At 39.4% G+C, this 13,020-nt stretch overlaps 1 protein-coding gene across 5 annotated transcripts; it reads right to left on the bottom strand.

Moving 5' to 3' along the window:
• Positions 1-3,081: 3,081 nt before the first annotated feature.
• LOC143411572 (protein LSM14 homolog A-like) lies at positions 3,082-4,467 on the bottom strand. 5 transcript variants are annotated; one of them, XM_076872387.1, is made up of 3 exons: positions 3,936-4,467; positions 3,687-3,758; positions 3,082-3,512 (listed from the first exon to the last, which is right to left on the bottom strand). In XM_076872387.1, exons 1-3 carry the CDS (start codon positions 4,465-4,467, stop codon positions 3,082-3,084), a joined length of 1,035 nt encoding a protein of 344 aa, XP_076728502.1. The 5 variants fall into 5 exon arrangements, with proteins under 5 accessions (XP_076728502.1, XP_076728499.1, XP_076728500.1 ...); XM_076872384.1 differs by having other exon boundaries at positions 3,687-4,467; XM_076872385.1 differs by having other exon boundaries at positions 3,082-3,758.
• Between the last annotated feature and the right edge of the window lie 8,553 nt (positions 4,468-13,020).

Below are 13,020 nucleotides of genomic sequence, written 5' to 3'. Positions count from 1 at the left end.
TTAGATAAAGGGATCAAGGAAGCCATTTATCTTTGGAATTCCACAAATAGGGAGAACAACATCAGAGGTTTTACCCTCTTATGCCAGTTTCATAGGTTATTTTGGTGATTGATGGCAGGCTAGTAGTGAAATAATGTAGTGAATATCTAATTAACTTACCTGACCCCAACACTTCCTACTTTTGACCTTACTCATTAGTCTTTGCTGCAAGTTAATCCAGAGAATCCTTCAGCATTACAGGAGCTTGATCTTTCTGCTGCATCTAAACATTTGGTCATTAAAAAGGTGCTTCTTGAAAATTTACATATGTAGTGCAAGAACTATGGGCTTTACTTCTATTCCCTCTGCTTGGAAGAGAATTCTTTTATCATCTATCTAAATTTTACTTAAACTTCTGGGCAAAGTCCCAGAGGAATAATTGTCCCATGAGTTGAATAACTACTATGTGCCAAACATGGCACATTGTGTATGTTTTTTCATTTCACCCTTAGGACAGGGTAGGGCAAATACAATACCCCCCATTTAAAAAAAAAAAAAAAGTAAGCAAGAGCACAAAGTTTAGAAATATTGAATTACTCATTCATCATAGCTAGGTTCAAACATAGGTCTGCCTGACTCTGAAAGTCATACTGTGCTCTACTATCTCCATTTACTGCAGGATACATTTTCTTTTGTATCATTGCCTTTCTTACTGACCCTCTCCTCCTCTGAATTGCCATAGTTTCTTCTAGTTGTAATACCCTACTCTAGATCTTATTGTGTTCTGTGCTTATTTATTGGGGATCTATGTTGATTCCCCTGATTTTCCCAATTGTCATTATGTAGCAGGTCAGTAATGGCTGCCATTTCTGCCCCTCCTACATGGGGCCTGAATTGGATAGCAGAATATATTTTGCAGTTGTTTATACTCTCATTGCATGGACTAGTGGGAAAAAAGAACCAGGTAATTCATCAAAGGAGCTTCCTACAATCTACAGGGGAAGAGTGAGTCAACCCAGACTTGGAAATGTTTTTGGTGCTCTTGTTTAGGTTCATGCATGTTCCAAGCAACTAAGTAATCATAAATGGAGGTACTGCTTCCTCAGAAAAGCAACACAGACCCCTTTGAAAACAAATTATACACATCTATCAATGGGATGACATTTTGCAAAACAGAAAAGCATATGCTGTTATGGTGCTGAGTGTTAAAATAACAAACCACAGCCCAGTGCCACCTCCCAAGCATTTTTAAATTGAACAGTTTCATTCTGTTTTAGAATAAAACCCTTGCTTTAATATTATAAGGTACACTGCAGGTATGCCAGGCTGCCAGTTACTATTGGGACAACAAATACCCTAGTCAGTGACCCAGAGAGCTGGGAAAATACATGAACTCATACTTTCAGAACACATAGAAATGCCATTTACAGTTTTTCTTCTTCAAATTGGCCTGGGATATCTCAGTCTACACAGGTTTTTATACAACACTCGCTTTGATGCTTGAATGCCTCAGAAATACATTCACCATCATGATTTGTGCATTTTCCAAAAGGTTTTGTTGTTAACATACAAGCAAATAGTATTAAACATTATCTAAATTATAACTGCCAAGTACTGGATCTTAATAATGAAACCAAATTACAAAGTATTTCTTTTAGAGCTATACAAAGTATATAAAATTAAATACATCAACCATTTTTAAATTTTCCAATTCTCCTATAGTACAATTTTCAACATATGTATCATTACTGAATATTTTAAGGAGAAAGTTGGCAAAAATAAAAACATAAAAATGTTTAAATCTTTGAAACTCTTTATTTTCTAGCTTTCATAATAACCCCTAAATGGCCAGATTGTTTTCCTATATAATTCAAAATATCAAAAAGATTTATTAGTAATTTATAATTGGGGATGAACTCTAAAATGTCATTTGTAGGTAACAGGCCCAAGGACCAGTGTTCATGATGTGTTGCAAATCATCTAAATAATCTTGAACACTTTCAATCCTCCCAAAATATAATAAAATGAGTCAATGTTATCACAACAAAATTCTAGGCATATTAGGAAAAAAATGGTTAGCACCTGGGGTGAAGGATTATTTCTTTGAAAGTACAGCTAAGCACATTCTTACCTATGATTGCTTGCATTCATATACTGAAAATACCTATTATTTGGAGAAATCCTGTGATATGCCATTGGCTACAAAATGAAATTCTAACACTGAGCATAAACAGTTTGTTCTTTTTAGATAATGAAAATATGTGTCAAATCTTCATTTATGTTCCAAAATTAAATAAGAAATTAAAAAATCTTTAGCTTGTAAAAGTAAGAAGAAAAAGAGACCCATTTGTTAACTTTACTCCTGAGCACATCAACTTCTCCCAAGACACACATTTGCTGACTTTAAATATTTATTCTTTAAATTAAAAGTTAGTTGTTTTGTTATACAGCTATACAAAGGTCATAATGTTTCTTTCACAATGGAATATAATGGAATTTTACAACTATATAAAAAGTTAACATTGGCCTAAGAAACAGTATTTACTGTGTATATACAGTTGACAAATTCTCTACCATCCAGCACCCTAATTGACAAAATAATCTACCTCATAGTACAGGAATTCTGAAAAGAAAGATAAACACACACACACACACACACACACACACACATACACACATATAAAAGCTTCTTTGGCTGAAAACACAGTATCACTGCCCTATCTGCAGATAACGTGCAGAAACTGCCAAATACAATTTAGTGATAAGAAAAATCCTTTCAATGGTGAAAAAATACTTATAAGTTCCATCAAAGTACTGCTTTAGTTTAACTATATATAAGAACCTTCATAAGAATCTTCTTATATATAGGCTTCTAGCACTCCAAATACATTTACTATTCCTTTTTTAAAATGAATCTTCCTCCCCACAAAAGTAACTGCACTGTATCTTTGAAATTACACAGAAAAATTAAAAAATGAAAAAAAACAGTGCAAGTGACAAATATACAGAAAATTCACTTTTTCATTCTTCCTAAGTACTGACACCAATTTTCAGAACCATAAAGGGATACAAATTCACCTATTTTCAAAGACTTGTTGTAGACTATGCAGCAACTTTGTTGTTTTTCCTATATTCAAAATCTGCAAACTCCCTGCCCCAATGCCCTCTTCGGAATCCGCGGTGAAAACCCCAGTGAAATCCTCGAGGGGTAGTAAATGTGCCACCTCTGCCACCACTAGGCCTTCTGTTACCACGGTAACTCAGACCTCTTCTGCTTCTGTACCTCCCACCACCATGGTTTGGATAAAGTGGAATTCCAAATGTTTCAGCATTTAATCTTCTTTCTTCAGCCCAGGTTGGCCTCTGTTCCCTATTAACATTACAAGAAATATTGTCAAAGAAGGATTTACTTTTGTCATAATAGCAATTAGGTCCAAGTGGATCTTCTTCATCAGTGTCTTCTTCACTGTTTTGGGTATCAACTCCTTTACCTTCACCATTTACTGGCTTCTCTTTTTTCTGAAGTTTATCTTCTTTTAATTTAAGTTTATTATGAAACTCTCTGTCAATCTCCTCCTTGTTAAATTGTGCATTTGCCCTTTCAAAGTCAAAGTCATTCTCAAATTTCATTGGACCATATCGCTGAATACCAAATCTCCTGCCACATCGATGACCCCCACGCCCTTTTCTTGGAGCTGACGAAGCACCTGGAACCACTTGTGTCTTGCTATGATTTCTGGGTTGCTCATTTTCTGACCTTGAAACTTTGGGTACTTCAGCTTGCTTGTGCTCTTGATTCTCTATTGTTTTTTGTCTGGTAGATGGCAAAGGCAGGATTGATACAGGGCTCCTTCTCCCAACAGGTGCTGGAGCAGGTAAGTGGGCCGAGGCAGTCTGTACTGCTTGTTCCATGGTTGGACTTTCTCTCAGAGGGTCTAACTGAGGGCTTGAATGACCTTGAAATGACTGTGTTTTTATAGTTCTTGTATCCTGTATAAAGGCAGAATCAATTGCACTACTTTGGGATAAGATATCACTGTTTGAGGTCTCCATTCCAAAGGATGGCAAGGAGCTTCCAACAACAGCAACAGCACCAAACTGCTGCCCGACCAATGAACTTAGACTGAACTGACTGTACGTTGGCATGCTGCCAAAAGGTCCGTAGGAACCCACTGACTGGAACGAAGATGAACCTAGCGAAGACTGAATGATAGCTGAGTCCTGAGGCAAAGAACATTGTGGTTTGGGAGGCTCGCAAACGGTCAGATCTTTAATATCATTCCCACGGAAGATAATATATTCAAAGACTTCATCTCGAGGTGGTATGGGCCGATCTGTTGGTCTGTCTTCTGTACCAAAGGATCGAACTTTGGCGAGGGCTATAGTGGAGTTCTCGGTGTCGATGGTGTAGAGGATGCCCTCATAGCGGATCTCCGCTTTAGAGATGAGGCTAATGTTGCTGCCGAGGTAAGGGGTGCCCCAGCTCATGATGCCCCTGCCCCTCCCAGCAGAGGCAGATACCGTTCGGCACGCCCCCTAGCTACAGCGGCTGCCTTAGATACAACATGGCGGCGGCAGCTCTGCCACCCTCCCCCAACCTCTGGGCCTCAAACCGCAGGGCATGCTGGGCAGGCCAGGCTGTGCTCTCGCGAGAGTCCCCGAGCGGTTGGCTTGTTTTCTTCATTACAAGGGGCTCCAACTTAATTGTGAGCCACCAGTTTAATTGTGTCCACAGAGTCATAGTGAGGAGGTTATTTAGCCTGTATTTACATTATCCATACACCTTCACGTTGTCTTCCGAACTGCTTCTCCTTACTTGTTGGATTTTGTGCTTTTAATTGCATGTTCCCCTGCCAAAGTACTTTTTCTTCATATTCAAACCTAACTTCTATTTTAGCTTCTGCTCATGACGTCTCCCTCTCCCCAAGTCCTCGGGGTTCCAATAATCAGGGAAATTACTTTCACTTCCAGGCATTTTGAATGAGACTCCTCTGAGTCCATTTTCAGAAAAGTAGGCCACAGTCATCAAGAACAGACTTCCTGAGTGGTGACTTTCTGGCTCATCATTAATCACTTCCTTGAGAACAACTGGGAAAATGAATTTCATGTGACTGCAGGCAGGTATCAAGCAAAATCCTCTGTTGAGTCCTGTGAGGATATAAGTAATTTTATGGAATGGAGAAAAAAAGAAGTTTTCTATTTTTTTTTTCTAACCTGAGGTTTCTCATTTTATTTTAAAATCTCAATAGCTTTCAGTTTTATCATTTCAATCAATCATAGGAAATGATTCTGAGGAGTTTATTTGTATAGTTGGTAGAAAGTAAGAGTGCTCTAGTGAGTAAGGGACATAAAGAGGTGCTGCCAGTCCAATGAGGTCACCATCTTTTCTCAGAAATAATGTCTACCCCATGAGTTAGATTTATTAAAGCAGAGGTCTGTGCCACAGGGAAAGGTAATGAGCCATGTGGACCCTTTAGTTCTAAATTGCTTTTACTTAGTTGTGACCCAGCTCCACATGATGAATTTATGGACTACAACCCATAATAAAGAGATATTCACACTACAAAAGAAAAGTCTTTAGAGGGTAACCCCAGACTTGACATGTAATTATTACCACAAGGTGTTTGAAAGCTCTGGCAGAGATTTTGACTTGTAATCAATCTACAATCTTTTCTTGGTAGACTGGACAATTGTCCTACATCTTTTAGGAATAGTAAACTCAGAAATAAGACAGAATATTACCCTTGCTTTAGCATTCAGGATTTCAGAGCTGAGATGGACACGTAGAAGCCCAGCTTCTACCAAGGAGTATAGCTATTAACTGAGGGAGATTGACAGTTTAACCTTGCTGACTGCCATCAGAAACCAAGCTCCTCATACTGAGCTGCTAACAGAAGCAGTATCCAAAGCAGCCGGCACAGTGACTGAGTATAAGCAGCCACATGAGTTCTCACTGTGCATAGACCTTTCCAGCCCCATCCTTACAGAAATGTCCAGCCCTGCAGGAATAAGCATGAAGCTGTTGAGTGCAAAGGTTGAGCATCAGACACAAAGTATGTATATTTTATCATACTTCGTAAGCCACTCTAAAAAGAAATTCTTAATAACTTGAGTATAATTCAGCCAAAAACCTACAAATAAAGCATAAAAACTCCTAATTTGAAAATGTTGCCTAACTTTCCAACTGTGGCCGACTTAGAGCATTGATTTATTCACCATGGACCTGAGCCTGTGCTAGGCATTCATGTAGAATGGTGAGCAAGGCACAAGATGAAGGGGAAATGAGCAAGAGTTGCTCATTATTGATTCTGCTTCCACTTGAGGGTTTCCTTTAAAATAACATCACTTCAGGTGCTGCAGTTTTCTGGAAGCAACTGGTTACCTGAATGAAGAAATGTTATGGTTACACTAGGGATCCAAGTTCAATGGAGACGTATCTGGAACAGGTAGCATATCAGCAACTTGATGAAAGTGCTGCCAGGACCAGGGGAAAGTCTCAGCTGAAGACAGCTACTCTCAGGGGAGAATCTTAGTAGACATCTCTGCAGGGGTAGTTCTTGGTGTCTTACCAACTTCTTTTTCTGAAGGAAAATCCTAAGGAAATTCACTATAGCCCTCCGAGCCTGATGGTTGGATGACAAAGTAGAGAGCAAGTTAGCAGATTGTGATGCTCTTGCAAACCAAATAACAGAGTAACTGCCAGTTCTCATACTTTATTTTCTGTTTAATTGTTGTGAAGAATATTCATGTTGGTGGAATGAAGGAGATAAGAGTGACCATTTGCTGTGTGTGTAAAGGATATAGATGGCTATCTTGAATGAAGGAAATTAGAGTACAGGAGAGAAGGAAGTATGCATGGTTGTAATTTAGTGTCTTTAGATGAGTATTTCCTTAATTAGTTTTCTTTGTGGAAGTGAGTTAACATGTAGATCTGCAACAAAAGACAACCAAGAAAAGCTAACAGCAAATGACACTTTTGTGTGGCTGGTCCTCCTCAAAATGCCACACTATGTATTTTTATGAAATACTAACCTAAACTCACGATGAAAGACAAAACTCCTGCCAAAAATTTAGGCTCTAAGTGGGAAGGAAGGGTTGAGAAAATATAAAAAGTGAGATGGTTCCCACGGTTGTATTCTTTGGTTAAAATATTGACTTAAGACAAGTCCTACTGTTTATTTTAGTGTGGTTGGAAAAGATGGAAAATCACAGCCTTTTCCTCTTGAAGAAGCTTTCTGGAAGGTTACTGGTGGTTACTTACCTTTGGGGGAAAGCTTAGAAGGGAGTCTGGGGAAGCATAATGGAAGGACTGTGTGATCCTTTACTTCATGGAGGGAGTTTAATGTTCTTTTCCTCTAACCCCTTACCTGGATGACTGCTCCAGGAATTGTGTAATCTTCCTCTCCAAGAGTCACAGATACAGATATTAGTCCTTTCTATGAGACAAGCTTTGCATTATGTGGCTCGTACACTTTGTAGGTGATTCTGGGATATAAAATACTCTAAACTATATTCCCTGTTCTTCCACAAGGAAGAGTCATATTTCTCGGTTGACAACCTGCTTGGGCTCATATCTCAAGGATCACACCTTGACATAATCCCCCCTTAAAACCTAACTATGTATGACTCTGCTTTGACCACCATCCCTCAGCAGCAGATGCACACACACTCCATCACCAGTCCTGTCCCAACCCCCAGCAGTAGTCACCATAAGCTGCATTGACAGAGGCACTGGCCTTGGAGCCTCCAGGAGTCCTGGGATAACTCTGAAAAAACTCTGAGCATATTTACCTGAGAAATCCTAAACTTTTTCTCGGCTGTGCAGGAATAGAGACTTAATAGACTGAGAAAATTTACTTCAGTCCCTTCTGGTCCCTTTTCTCTCCATATTCTGAGTATGCAGGACAGTCAAAGCCCCAGAGGTCATGAGCAGTTCCTGGGAACAAATTGGGTAGAGTAGCTACAAGCATAAAGGAAGGCATTTGCCCTGTTAAAAGGCCAGGATTCTTTAATTGAGAACATATCAGCAGCATTAGCATCTCCCCCACCCCATGTTAGGCAAAATGGTTTGTGACAATAAGTCAGGCTGATTTCTTGTTTTCTCCACACTCAGGTGAGTGTGTTTGGTTCCATCTGCACAAAAAGTAAATTTAGGATTGCAAGATTAATGTCTTTCAGAGTTTAAGAGCCTTGGAGATTATTTAATTGAATGGTTTCTAAATGTGCTTAGCTATGGAACTCTTGTTCAGGGTAAACTATCATGGAAGCACATTATTGAGAATAGGGAAAACCAGATGTATTCTGATTGAAACAAAAGTAGAGACATTCTGGACCCTCTCCACTTAGACCCCAAGTCAGACCCTCCAGAGCTGCTTTGTCCAATATAGTAGCCACATACCATATGGGGCCATTTAAATTTAAATTAATTAAAATTAAATAATATTTCAAATTCTATTTCTCAGTCACACTAGCCACATTTCAAGCACTCATTAACCACAAATTGGACTGCATGATTGTGGTATATTTCCATAATTGCAGGAAGAAAGTTCTGTTTGGGAAAAACAAAACAAAACATTGTTCTATAGAATAGCACTGTTGTAAAGATGAGAGATTCCTTAGAGATTTGAAATCTCTAGAATTTTGAGAAAAAACAATCAGGAAACCAGTGATTTCATCTAACACCTGAGCAAGAAGAGAATTCCAAAGAGGTAATATGGTTGGCCAGCCACGTGGCAGGTTATTGAAGAACTAGAGCTATGTATTTTTTTAAAAATAATTTTTAGTTGTATATGGACACAATAATTTTATTATGTTTATGTGGTGCTGAGGATTGAACCCAGGGCCTCACATATGCTAGGTGAACTGTCTACCACTGAACCACAACCCCAGCCTTAGAGCTGTATCTTATATCCCCTAATCCACTGGACTCCAACTCTGTCCCCATCCTGTAACCCCACACCAACATTTCTGTTGTCTAAAGAGAGGGAACCTAGGTACCAGGTGTCTCTGATGTTTGGAAAGGGACATTAAATTTTATAAATGTTCAATCAGCTTTAAGCATTTAAATGAAGACATTTAAACTCACATCAGGCACAAGTAGATGTAGTGGGAAATACTGTCAATTAGTGAGCGGCTAATTAATCTTTCTTTGCCACATACACTCTGGCAGGATCTAGAAAGTGCTGTTTTGCTTGGAGCTGTGGGAGTGCTTGCTATGGAAACAATGCATGATTATAATGTTGATTTCTTGACTTTGTGCAGAAGCTGGCGGTGGAGGGCAGCTCTTGCCAGCAGTCACCTTGCAGTTAGAAAGGAAAAGAATTAGAAAATAGAAAGATACTTTAATTAGTCAACCAGGGCATTTTGGATTCTCTGATTTTTATAGAATAAGCATATCTTCCTAGCATCTTCCAATTCAGATATTCTTAATCGTATCTTGTTATTTCTCAATCTACAGAAAGGTCCAGATTAATGAGTGGACTATTACAGATGGAGCTCTCCTCCAGGACCTGATACCTAACTATGCTTAGTCTAAGGGCTCAGAACATGCCTCAGTCTACTGCATCCTATCCCAGCACTCTGTGACTTTTTCTGAGACATGTCTAATTACAGGGAGATGCCCTGAAAAGGGCTAACCCAGAATTGATGTCTCAGTGTACCCTGCCAGCCAGCAGTCTTGGTAGCTGCCTAACCAGCCAAAGAAGTTGGGGAATATAAATTCAGCATCAGGCACAAGAATTCTTACATAAATGAAGAGAATATTACCTAGTAATGGAAACAGACTCCTGCACTCACAGTCACAATATGGCACATCAAGTGCTTGTGATAAAAGTATTCACAGAGTGATGGGAAGAGTTAGAAGGTGTTAGATGACATCACCACAATGGAATTGTTCTTTCTAGTATCATGCTGCTGAACTTTTTACATGCTGTTTTCTTGACTATTTCACCTAACTTTTGTTCATTCATCAGAGTTCAATAGAAGTCACTTTTTTCTGTGAATCCTTTCTGATCACACTCTATCCTCTCAAATGGTATGTAGAGTTGGGTACTTTATCCTTATTATTCTTAGGACAGCCCATAAATTTTCCTACTTAATATGTCACATTGTCTTTTTATTGGGGGGGTACTAGGGATTGAACTCAGAGGTGCCCAATCACTGAGCCACATCTCCAGTCCTGTTTTGTATTTATTTAGATATAGAGTCTCACTGAGTTGCTTAGTGCCTAGCTTTTGTTGAGACTGGCTTTGAATTCACTATCCTCCTGCCTGAGCCTCCCAAGCCACTGGGATTACAGGCATGCACCACTGTGCAAGGCCACATTGTCTTATAATTACTTATTTGTTTTTCTACTGCTCCTTTGGAATATGAGCTTAACCTCTCTGAGACCCAGTTTCCTCATATATATAATGAAACAAAGTAGAGAGAGTACACAAGTTCAAAGGGTAATATTATCATTATGAATGGATGGATGACATGGAGGATTTGAGGTATGACTTGGGTTATGAAAAATGAAAAGAAATTTACCAGATAGAGAATATATCTTTATTTTGAAAACAACCATCTCAAAGTTTGCAATAAATCTAGTTTGTTTAAAGCTTATTATTTACATACTAGGGCACTTTAAAAAAATTTTATATACATATTTTTTAGTTGTTGATAGACTTTTATTTTATTTATTTATTTATATGTGGTGCTGAGAATCGAACCCAGTGCCTCACATATGCCAGGCAAGTGTGCTACCACTGAGCCACAGCCACAGCCCCTACTAGGGCACTTTTTAATTTCATTCATTCATTCTCTCATTTGTTTATTCAATAAGTGTTTTAGTCACCTTTTTCATTGCTGTGACCAAAGATCTGACCAGAACAATTTTAGAGGAATAAAAGTTTATTTGGGGACTCACAGTTCTAGAGGTCTCAGTCCATAGACAGCCTGTTTCATTCCTCAGAGCTCAAGGTGAGGCAGAACATCATGGTCCAAATTATGGTGGAGGGAAGCAGCTGACATGATGAACCAGAGAGAGAAACTCCACTTACCAGATACAAAGGCACATCCCCAGAGACCCACCTCCTCCAGCCACACCCTATCAACCCTTAGTTACTACTCATTTAGTCCCATCAAGTGATTAATTCTCTAATTTAGTTAAGGTTCTCATAACCCATTTTTCCTCTTACCCTCTTGCATTGTTTCACATATGAGCTTTGGGGGACACCTAATGTCTAAACTTTAAAAATAAGCATTCATCCTAAGCTTACAGATGAGCATTTTAGAAATATTTTGGCAAATAAAGAACACAGAACCCTTTCTAAAGGGGTTTCAAATGAAAGACTTATGAAGATATATAATTAGTAATGTAAATATGAAGGACAGAGATGAAGAACATGTATAGTGAATTCAATAGGCCTTCAGAGGGCATAGATTTTGTTCTGGTTTTTATTGAGGAAAATTTTCATGAAATAGGTGAGTCTCAAATGGACCTTGAGAGAGAAGTAATATTTGGAGAGAGTGGTTGAGAGGATTTTTCCAGCAGTTGTAGACCAGGAGGAAAGCACAAGTGGGGGCATGGGTAAAAGGACTTAGGAGACAGCTAGTAGCCCATTGACATAGAAGAGAGAATGTGCACTGAAGAATTTCAAGAGATAAAGTCCATGCATTCATTTATTCAGCTTTTCTTGGATTACAATTATGTGTGAGGCACTCACTGTTCCAGTCCTGGAATGTCTAATAATAGACAAGATGCAGTTATGATTACCTGGAACTTACATTCTAATGGGGAACACAGGAAATAAAGACAAAAACAACTAACATATAATAATATCAGGGAGTTGTGAATGCCATGAAGGAAAAAAATGTGGGAAAAAGTGCTAAGGAATAGAAACTGCTATTTTAAGAAGACTTTTTTGGCTGTGTGTCATTTAAGTAGAGACCTGGATACAAAGATGGAAGGAACCATGGAAATGTCTAAAGAAAGGCATCTCATGTAGAGATAACATCAAGTGCTAAGGCTCTGAAATACTAGTATGCTTGCTGAATTTGAGGAAAACAAAAAGACCAGCCATGCTGAGAGCCACAGCCAAGTTGGAATGGCCCCTGGCATTTTGCCAATAGTATTGGTTGAGAGGCGAGCCATTAAGATAATGCTGGATTGATTCAATTGTATATTAGACCTTTACTGTCCTCCTCAGCCCGCTACTTTGGAGTTCTGGCGCTACTTTGGAGGGGATTCCTGGAGAGTTGGCATTGGTTGGGGAAGTGCTGGAGGAGGGAGTTCCAGTTGGTGGTTCCTAGAGGAGCCACGTGGGTGGCGTTGGCGGAAAAGCACGCATGCAGTGCCGGTGAGAATTGAAATAAAGTAGTTGCTGTTTGAACCTAAAAAACAAAACAAAACAAACAAACAAAAAAACTATGTATCACTTGTATGCATTGTGAACTATCTATTGGTGCAGCAAATTGTGGTAGTGTTGGGGCATCTTTGCTGATGGTGTCACCGGTGGTACAATTTTTCCAAAAACAGCCGTCATTTGGCTTGGTGTCGTGGCATTTTGCATCCACCTCCCTTCTGCTGGTACCAAGGCCAAATTTGGGGGCCAACAGAGGTGAGGCAAAGAACCTCACCCCCCCACTGGCACCAAGGCCAAACTTGGGGGCCAACAGAGGTGAGGCAAAGAACCTCACCCCACCACTGATGCAAAGGCCTATCCACAAGTATGGCTGTATGCTGGACCGGTAGTCAGTGATGGGTAAGATCCAATTGCAGTGGTACCAACCAAAGACAGGAGGCTGATGCCTTGAAGTCAGCTCATCTGATGACAGGTAAGAACCATATGTAGTATTGGATAACCTAGGCACGGTCCCTAAGCCACATTGCTTGTTGTTTAATTAAACAGAAGGGGGGAGATGCTGACAGCCACAACCAAATCAGAATGGCCCCTGGCATTTTGCCAATAGTATTGGTTGAGAGGCGAGCCATTAAGATGATGCTGGATTGATTCAATTGTATATTAGACCTTCCTTTACTGTCTGCCTCAGCCCGCTACT

The sequence above is a fragment of the Callospermophilus lateralis genome, chromosome 12 (assembly GCF_048772815.1).
Source record: "Callospermophilus lateralis isolate mCalLat2 chromosome 12, mCalLat2.hap1, whole genome shotgun sequence".
NCBI lineage: Eukaryota > Metazoa > Chordata > Mammalia > Rodentia > Sciuridae > Callospermophilus > Callospermophilus lateralis.
Note: the sequence above shows the minus strand (reverse complement) of the source record. Positions and strands in the feature narration are given on the sequence as shown.